Source organism: Passer domesticus, chromosome 35, assembly GCF_036417665.1.
Source record: "Passer domesticus isolate bPasDom1 chromosome 35, bPasDom1.hap1, whole genome shotgun sequence".
Classification (NCBI taxonomy): domain Eukaryota; kingdom Metazoa; phylum Chordata; class Aves; order Passeriformes; family Passeridae; genus Passer; species Passer domesticus.
In genome coordinates, this window is record NC_087508.1 from 665,052 (window position 1) to 674,697 (window position 9,646).

Genomic DNA, 9,646 nt, shown 5'->3' on the forward strand with positions numbered 1-9,646 from the left:
AGGTGACATCCCTTGGGATGGGGGACATCAGCTGTGGACAGGTGACATCACCCTGGGGACAAGTGCCACCCCCAGGGATGTCACACCCCTGGGGACAGGTGGCACTCCTGGGACAGGTGGCACTCCTGGGGACAGGTGCCACCCCCAGGGATGTCACACCCCTGGGGACAGGTGGCACTCCTGGGACAGGTGGCACTCCTGGGGACAGGTGCCACCCCCAGGGATGTCACACCCCTGGGACAGGTGCCACCCCCAGGGATGTCACACCCCCTGGGGACAGGTGGCACTCCTGGGGACAGGTGCCACCCCCAGGGATGTCACACCCTGCCGTTTGTGTCCCCCCTCGGTGACAGCAAGCGCACATCCCCCTGTCCACCATGGCCATCCTGGAGGCCACCACGCGCCACGAGCCCGAGGGGACACCTGGAGAGGTGGGGACAGGGGACACGGGGACATGGGGACACCTGGAGAGGTGGGGACAGGGGACACGGGGACATGGGGACAGCTGGGGAGGGGGGGACAGGGGGACACGGGGACATGGGGACACCTGGAGAGGTGGGGACAGGGGACACGGGGACATGGGGACAGCTGGGGAGGGGGGGACAGGGACAGGGACAGGGGACAGGGACATGGGGACACCTGGAGAGGTGGGGACAGGGACAGGGGACACGGGGACAGCTGGGGAGGGGGGGACAGGGGACACGGGGACATGGGGACAGGGACATGGGGACATGGGGAGGGGGGGACAGGGGACAGGGACAGGGGACACCTGGAGAGGTGGGGACAGGGGACATGGGGACATGGGGATACCTGGGATGGGGGGGACAGGGACAGGGGACATGGGGACACCTGGAGGGGTGGGGACAGGGACAGGGGATACAGGGACACCTGGAGGGGTGGGGACATGGGGACACCTGGGGAGGGGGGGACAGAGGGACAGGGTGACCCCAGACCCATTTGGGTCACCTGCCCAGGTGGGCACAGAGGTGCCAGGTGCCCCCAGACCCATTTTGGGTCACCTGCCCAGGTGGGCACAGAGGTGCCAGGTGACCCCAGACCCATTTTGGGGACACCTGGACAGGTGGGGACAGGGACAGGGTGCCCCCAGACCCATTTGGGTCCCCTGCCCAGGTGGGCACAGAGGTGCCCCCAGGTGCCCCCGGGTGCCACTTTGGGGTGCCACCCCCCTCGCTGTCCCCAGGAGAAGCCCCCGAAGCCCCCCCGGAGCGAGGAGGACCCCAAGGCCAAGGGGGGTGCCCCGGGGGGGGGTCCCGGCGCGGGGTCCCCTCCCCCCGAGGGCCCCCCGGAGCTGGGGGGGGCGGAGCTGGAGCCCCCCTCGATCTTCATCAGCGTGGCCGAGGATGAGGAGAGCTCGGGGGGGGGAGGGGACGCGTCCCCCCCCGACGCCGCCCTGGAGCCCCCCAAGGTCAGCCCCTCCCCCACCCCGCCCCGTGCCCCGATTTGGGGGGGGAGGGGCGTTGTGACCCCCATTTTGGGGAGGGGGAGGGGCGTTGTGACCCCCATTTTGGGGAGGGGGAGGGGTGTTCCTCACCCCCATTTTTAGGTGGGGGAGGGGCATTGTGACACCCCATTTTGGGGAGGGGGAGGGGCGTTCCTCACCCCCATTTTGGGGAGGGGGAGGGGCATTTCTAACCCAGATTTTGGGGAGGGGGAGGGGCGTTTCTAACCCAGATTTTGGGGAGGGGGAGGGGCGTTTCTAACCCAGATTTTGGGGAGGGGGAGGGGCGTTTCTAACCCAGATTTGGGGGGGGGAGGGGCGTTTCTGACCCAGATTTTGGGGAGGGGGAGGGGGCGTTCCTCACCCCCATTTTTAGGTGGGGGAGGGGCATTTCTCACCCTCATTTTGGGGAGGGGGAGGGGCGTTCCTCACCCCCATTTTGGGGAGGGGGAGGGGCATTTCTCCCCCAGATTTTGGGGAGGGGGAGGGGCGTGTCTAACCCAGATTTTGGGGAGGGGGAGGGGCGTTTCTCCCCCAGATTTTGGGGAGGGGGAGGGGCGTTTCTAACCCAGATTTTGGGGAGGGGGAGGGGCGTGTCTAACCCAGTTTTTGGGGAGGGGGAGGGGCGTGTCTGACCCAGATTTTGGGGAGGGGGAGGGGCGTGTCTGACCCAGATTTTGGGGAGGGGGAGGGGCGTTTCTCACCCCCTTCTCTCCCCCCCAGGACCCCCCCGCGGGCGCGGAGCCCCCCCAGCCCGAGGCCCCCCCCGGCAGCCCCCCCTCGTCGGAGCCGCCCCCCCCCGGCACGCAGAGCCCCGAGGGGCCCCCGGGGGGGCCGGGGGGGGTCCCCGAGGGTCCCTGCCAGGGCTGAGGGGGGCGGGGCAGCCCCCCGAGACCCCCCCCCGGGCCTGGGGGTGTCAATAAAGGCCTGGGAGGAAATTTGGGGCTCCTGGATGGTTTTTGGTGGGCGTGGCCAAACGGGAATGGGGGCGTGGCCTCACTGGGTGGGGTTTCATCCCAAAGTGGGTGGGGTTTGGGGATGCAAATTAGGGGGAGGCTTTTGGGGTGGGCGTGGCTTGGGATGTGCCGGATTTTGGGGCGGGGTTTTACATGATGGGGGCGTGGTTTCTAGTTTGGGGTGGGGTTTGTGTCATTTGGGGGTGTGGTTTCCTTTTGGGGGTGTGGTTTACATCTTTTTGGGGCGTGGCTTCACCACTCAGGTATCATTCCCTTTTGGGGGCGTGGTTTTTATTTTGGGGGCGGTGTTTTACTATTTGGGGGTGGGATGGGGGTGTGGCTTTCGTGTTTGGGGGTGTGGCTTCTGCCACTTACACTTATTGGGGGCGTGTTCTCCATATTTTGGGGCGTGGTTTCCACCACTCATGGGCGTGGTCTCCTCTAGGGGCGTGGTTTCCATGTTTGGGGGCGTGGTTTCTACCACTCGGGGTGTGCCCATCCCTTATATGGCCACTCCTTTCCCTCTCAGTGGGCGTGTCCTTACCCTCCTCGCGCGTTGATTGGCCCTTCCCACCTCGGGGGCGTGGTCTCTGTGTTTTGAGGCGTGGTTTCCGCCACTCCTGGGCGTGTCCTCCATTAGGGGCGTGGCTTCTGCCACTCATGGGCGTGCCCATCCCTTATATGGCAGCTCCCTCCCCCCTCAGTGGGCGTGCCCCCGCCCTCCTCGCGCGTTGATTGGCCCTTCCCACACGTGTGGGCGTGGCCTCGCTGACTCAGCGCCGCCATGATGGCGGCGGCCGCTCCCGCCCGCTCCTGAGGCGGCTTCCGGCGGCCATGGCGGCGGCGGCGGCGGCGGGCCCGGGCCCGGCCGAGCCTCCCGCGGCCGCTCCGGAGCTCAAGAGCCGCTTCCGCACCCGCGAGGGCTCCTACCGCCTGCTGGGCCCCGCCGCCGCCGCCGCCGCCGCCGCCGGGCCCGCCCCGGCCGCGCCCGCCCCGCCGGGCCCCGGGGCGCTGCCGCCGGTGCGGCTCTCGGTGGTGCGGCTGGCCCGGAGCCGCAGCCCGCCCGGGGGAGCCGCCGAGCGCAGCCGCGTGTGCTGCAACCTCGGCCGGGAGCTGCACTTCTACGGAGGGGCCGGCAGCGCGGGACGCGGCAGCCGGAGGGTAACGGGGAATAACGGGGGGATAACGGGAAAAACCGGGGAATAACGGGAAAAACCGGGGAATAACGGGGGAATAATGAGGGAGAACCGGGGGAATGACGGGGGAGAACCGGGCGCGGAGGACAGGGAGAGAATGGGAGAGAAGAGGGGGAGAACCGGGGGAATAACGGGGATTAACGGGGGGAGTGAGGGGCAAAGGTGACCCCAGGGTTGGTGACAGTGACCCCAGGGTGGGTGACAGTGACCCAGGGTTGGTGACAGTGACCCCAGGGACAGTGACAGTGACCCCAGGGTCAGTGACAGTGACCCCAGGGTCGGTGACAGTGACCCCAGGGACAGGGACAGTGACCCCAGGGTGGGTGACAGTGACCCCAGGGTGGGTGACAGTGACCCAGGGTTGGTGACAGTGACCCCAGGGACAGTGACAGTGACCCCAGGGTCAGTGACAGTGACCCCAGGGTCGGTGACAGTGACCCCAGGGACAGTGGCAGTGACCCCAGGGTTGGTGACAGTGACCCAGGGACAGTGGCAGTGACCCCAGGGTGGGTGACAGTGACCCAGGGTTGGTGACAGTGACCCCAGGGACAGTGACAGTGACCCCAGGGTCAGTGACAGTGACCCCAGGGTCGGTGACAGTGACCCCAGGGACAGTGGCAGTGACCCCAGGGACAGTGACAGTGACCCCAGGGTTGGTGACAGTGACCCAGGGTTGGTGACAGTGACCCCAGGGACAGTGACAGTGACCCCAGGGTCGGTGACAGTGACCCCAGGGACAGTGACAGTGACCCCAGGGTTGGTGACAGTGACCCAGGGTTGGTGACAGTGACCCCAGGGTCGGTGACATTGACCCCAGGGACAGTGGCAGTGACCCCAGGGACAGGGACAGTGACCCCAGGGTTGGTGACAGTGACCCCAGGGTGGGTGACAGTGACCCCAGGGTTGGTGACAGTGACCCCAGGGACAGTGACAGTGACCCCAGGGTCGGTGACAGTGACCCCAGGGACAGTGGCAGTGACCCCAGGGTGGGTGACAGTGACCCAGGGTTGGTGACAGTGACCCCAGGGTCGGTGACAGTGACCCCAGGGACAGTGGCAGTGACCCCAGGGTGGGTGACAGTGACCCAGGGTTGGTGACAGTGACCCCAGGGACAGTGACAGTGACCCCAGGGTTGGTGACAGTGACCCCAGGGTTGGTGACAGTGACCTCAGGGACAGTGACAGTGACCCCAGGGTGGGTGACAGTGACCCCAGACCCTCCTGGCAGCCCCTTTGGTGACCCGGGGTGGGCACAGAGTCCTTAAGGAGCACCAGGGTGACATCCCCTGCCAGTGACAGTGGCAGTGCCAGTGCCACCCCATTGGTGCCAGTGCCACCGTGTTGGTGCCAGTGCCACCCTGCAGATGACAGTGCCAGGGCCATCCTGCCAGTGATGGTGCCAGTGCCACCATGCGGGTGCCGGTGCCACCGTGGCGGTGCCGGTGCCAGCGTGCCGGTGCCAGCGCGCTGTGCCGTGTCCGCAGGCGCTGGACCTGCAGCGGCCCATCGACAAGCGCGTGTACAAGGGCACGCAGCCCACGTGCCACGACTTCAACCAGTTCACGGCGGGCGCCGAGACGCTGCCGCTGCTCGTGGGCTTCTCGGCCGGCCAGGTGCAGTACCTGGACCTGGCCAAGAAGGACAGCGCCGGGCGGCTCTTCAACGAGGAGGTGAGGGGGCACCGGGGGCCACCAGGAACCCTTTGGGACCTGCAGGACCTCCCCAGGGCCACCAGGACCCCCTTGGGAGCCCCCTGGGACCAGCCCGACCTCCCCAGGGCCACCAGGAACCCTTTGGGACCTGCAGGACCTCCCCAGGGCCACCAGAACCTCCCCAGGGCCACCAGAAACCCCATGGGACCACCAGGAACCCTTGGGAGCCCCCTGGGACCAGCCCGACCTCCCCAGGGCCACCAGGAACCCTTGGGAGCCCCCTGGGACCAGCCCGACCTCCCCAGGGCCACCGGGAACCCTTTGGGACCTGCAGGACCTCCCCAGGGCCACCAGAACCTCCCCAGGGCCACCAGAAACCCCATGGGACCACCAGGAACCCTTGGGATCCTCCATGAGACCAGCAGGAACCCTTGGGACCAGCCCGACCTCCCCAGGGCCACCAGGAACCCCTTTGGGAGCCCCCTGGGACCACCAGGAACCTTTGGGAGCCCCCTAGGATCAGCCGGACCTCCCCAAGGCCACCAGGAACCCCTCAAGATCCCCCATGGGTCCACCAGGAACCCCTTAGGAGCCCCATGGGACCACCAGGAACCCCTTGGGATCATCCATGAGACCACCATGGGCCACCAGGAACCCTCAGGATCACCCATGGACCACCAGAACCTCCCCAAGACCACCCCATCCCCCCCAAGATCCCCCATGGGACCACCAGGGCCACCAAGAACCCCTCGGGATCCCCCATGGGACCACCAGGATCCCCCAGGGCCACCAGGAACCCCTTTGGGATCATCCATGGGACCACCAGGGCCACCAGGAACCCCTCAAGACCCCCCATGGGACTACCAGGAACCCTTCAGGATCACCCATGGGACCACCAGGACCACGACAGGGCCACCAGGAACCCCTTGGGATCCCTTTTGGGACCACCAGGAACCTCCCAAGACCACCCCAAGCCCCTCAGGATCCCCCATGGGACCACCAGGAACCCCTCGGGATCATCCATGGGACCACCAGGGCCACCAAGAACCCCTCAAGATCCCCCATGGGACCACCAGACCCTCCTCAGGACCACCAGGAACCCCTCTGGGACCCTCCATGGGACCACCAGGGCCAGCAGGAACGCCTTGGGATCCCTTTTGGGACCACCAGACCCTCCCCAGGACCACCCCAACCCCCTCAAGATCCCCCATGGGACCATCAGGAACCCCCCAAGATCCCCCATGGGACCACCAGGGCCACCAGGAACCCCTCGGGATCATCCATGGGACCACCAGACCCTGCCCAGGGCCACCAGGAACCCCCTGGGATCCCTTTTGGGACCACCAGACCGCCCCCAGCACCACCCCAACCCCCTCAGTACCCCCCCCACCACCCTTTTAACCCTTCCCGTGCCGTCCCCCAGCGCCTCATCGACAAGTCCAAGGTGACGCTGGTGAAGTGGCTGCCGGACACCGAGCGCCTGTTCCTGGCGTCGCACGCCAGCGGCCACCTGTACCTGTACGACTCGGAGCAGCCCTGCGGGGCCACCAGCCCGCAGTACACGCTGGTCACGCAGGGCGAGGGCTTCAGGGTCTTCTCCTGCAAGAGCAAGACCCCTCGGAACCCGCTGCTCAAGTGGGCCGTGGGCTCGGGGCCGCTCAACGAGTTCGCCTTCTCGCCGGACGGGGCGCTCGCTGGCGTGCGTCAGCCAGGACGGCGTGCTCAGGGTCTTCCACTTCTCCTCCATGCTGCTGCAGGGCATGATGAGGAGCTACTTCGGGGGGCTGCTCTGCGTCTGCTGGAGCCCCGACGGCCGCTACGTGGTCACCGGCGGCGAGGACGACCTGGTCACCGTGTGGTCGTTCGCCGAGGGACGCGTGGTGGCCCGCGGGCACGGCCACAAGTCGTGGGTCAACGCCGTGGCTTTCGATCCCTTCACGCCTCCCCCGCCGCCGCCCCCCGACGGGCAGGGGGGGCGGCGAGACCCCCGAGGAGCCCCCGAGCGTCACGTACCGCTTCGGCTCGGCCGGCCAGGACACGCAGTTCTGCCTGTGGGACCTGACCGAGGACGTGCTGGACCCCCGGCCGCCCCCTCCCGCGCCCGCCCCGCCGCCGCCGCCGGGGACCCGCCGCCCTCCGTGCCGGGGCTGCCGCGCTCGCTGTCCCGCTCCAACAGCCTCCCGCAGCCCGGCGGGGGTCCCCAGATCTCGCCGCGGGTCCCCCCGGTGCTGAGCGTGGGGCGTTTCGCCACGCTGACCCTGCGGGACCCCCGCGGCGCCCCCGAGAAGGAGCACAAACGTTACCACAGCCTGGGCAACATCAGCCGGGGAGGGGGCAACGCCGAGAAACCCCCCCCCGGCGGCGGCCCGGGGGGCTCGCGGGGGTCTCTGGACATGGCCAAGGTGCTGGGCACGGCGCTGTGCCCGCGGCTGCACGAGGGTGCCGCTGCTGGAGCCGCTGGTGTGCAAGAAAATCGCCCAGGAGAGGCTGACGGTGCTGCTGTTCCTGGAGGATTGCATCGTGACGGCCTGCCAGGAGGGGCTCATCTGCACCTGGGCACGGCCCGGGGTCTCTGTGAGTGCGGGCAGGGGTCTCCGAGGGGATTTGGGGGGTCTCCGAGGGGATTTAGAGGAAATTTGGGGTGTTTGAGGGGGGTTTGGGGTGCCAGGGGCTCCAGGTTTGTATGGTGACAGCCTGCCAGGAGGGGCTCATCTGCACCTGGGCACGGCCCGGGGTCTCTGTGAGTGCGGGCAGGGGTCTCCGAGGGGATTTGGGGGGTCTCAGATGGAATTTGGGGTGGTTTAGAGGGGATTTGAGGGTCTGGGGTAGGGTTTGGGGGTGTCAGGAGCTCCAGGTTTGTGTTGTGACAGCCTGCCAGGAGGAGCTCATCTGCACCTGGGCACGGCCCGGGTCTCTGTGAGTGCGGGCAGGGGTCCTCCAAGGGGATTTGGGATGGTTTAGGGAGGAATTGGGGTGCCAGGAGCTCCAGGTTGTATGGTGACAGCCTGCCAGGAGGAGCTCATCTGCACCTGGGCACAGCCCGGGGTCTCTGTGAGTGCGGGGAGGGGTCTCCGAGGGGATTTGGGGTGGTTTAGAGGGGATTTGGGGGTCTGGGGTAGGGTTTGGGGGGTGTCAGGAGCTCCAGGTTTGTGTTGTGACAGCCTGCCAGGAGGGCTCATCTGCACCTGGGCACGGCCCGGGGTCTCTGTGAGTGCGGGCAGGGGTCTCCGAGGGGATTTGGTGTGGATTAGAGGGGATCTGGGGGGATTTTGGGGGTCCCAGCAGCACCAGGACCATATCACGACAGGCTCTCGGGACAGGCTCGTCTGTCCCCGGGGGGGACCCGAGGCTCCCCGTGAGTCTGGGGGCGCCCCGGAGGGGATTTGGGGTGGTTTAGAGGGGATTTGGGGTGTCCCGGATGGGATTTGGGGTGTCCGGGAGGGGTTTTGGGGTGGTTTAGGGGGCATTTGGGGTGGTTTAGAGGGGATTTGGGGTGTCCGGGAGGGGATTTGGGGTGTCCGGGAGGGGATTTGGGACATCCCGGAGGGGTTTTGGGGTGGTTTAGGGGGTATTCGGGGTGTCCCAGATGGGGATTTGGGGTGGTTTAGGGGGGATTTGGGGTGTCCGGGAGGGAATTTGGGGTGGTTTAGGGGGGATTCGGGGTGTCCCGGATGGGATTTGGGGTGGTTTAGAGGGGATTCGGGCTGTCCGGGTTGAGTTTTTGGGGGACAAACCGCGGATTTTGGGGACGGGGCGGAGCCTTGGGGGGGAATCCCCGGGGTGTCCCCGCGGTGACGTCACAGGGAGTGGCGTGTGTCACCTCCCCCGGTGACACCGCTGTCCCCTCCCTCCTTCCCCCCCGCAGGGCCTGTCCCTCGCAGAACGGCGGCTCCCCGAGTGGCACCGTGGTGTAGCTGTCACCTGTGTCACCCGCCGTGTCACCTGCCGTGTCACCGCCGGGACACACCCGTGTCACCCACCGTGTCACCCGCCGTGTCACCCGCCAGGACACACCCGTGTCACCCGTGTCACCCGCCGGGACACACCCGTGTCACCTCTCGGGTCACCGTGTCGCTCGTGTCACCCGCCGTGTCACCGTGTCACCTGCCGTGTCACCCGCCGGGGTCCCCCGTGTCACCCGCAGTGCCACCCCCGTACTACTGAGCCCCCCCGGCGCTGTCCCCGCGGTGTCACCGCTGTCCCCTGTCCCCAGGGTGGCACCGCCTGCCCGGGGACCCCTCCCCTGCCCCCCCCGTGCCTTCGTCACTTTATTGTCCCCGCGGGGCCACCGCGCCCCCCCCCCCCCGCCCTTATTTATACTAAAGAGACTTTTTGGCACCCGGGTGGCACCGGCGTGGCCGGGGAGGGGACAGCGAGGGGACAG

The 9,646-nt window shown here is 67.5% G+C and overlaps 2 protein-coding genes across 4 annotated transcripts in view; both read left to right on the forward strand.

Annotated features, from left to right (window-relative positions):
- Window positions 1–2,397, forward strand: part of SYMPK (symplekin scaffold protein) — a 32,518-nt gene extending 30,121 nt beyond the window's left edge. For all 3 annotated transcript variants that reach the window (XM_064402179.1, XM_064402180.1, XM_064402181.1), the window contains 3 exons: window positions 354–431; window positions 1,202–1,426; window positions 2,183–2,397. In XM_064402179.1, coding sequence (XP_064258249.1) covers window positions 354–431; window positions 1,202–1,426; window positions 2,183–2,329 — 450 coding nt within the window. In that variant the 3' untranslated portion in view covers window positions 2,330–2,397. The remainder of the gene's footprint in view (window positions 1–353; window positions 432–1,201; window positions 1,427–2,182) is intronic.
- Window positions 2,398–3,203: 806 nt separating this feature from the next.
- LOC135288753 (dystrophia myotonica WD repeat-containing protein-like) lies at window positions 3,204–7,911 on the forward strand. The gene is given in 7 exon segments (XM_064402147.1): window positions 3,204–3,576; window positions 5,095–5,280; window positions 6,686–6,946; window positions 6,948–7,228; window positions 7,230–7,378; window positions 7,381–7,700; window positions 7,702–7,911. Coding segments are annotated over 7 exon segments (1,734 nt in total). The 5' UTR covers window positions 3,204–3,249.
- The last annotated feature ends 1,735 nt before the right edge of the window (window positions 7,912–9,646 follow it).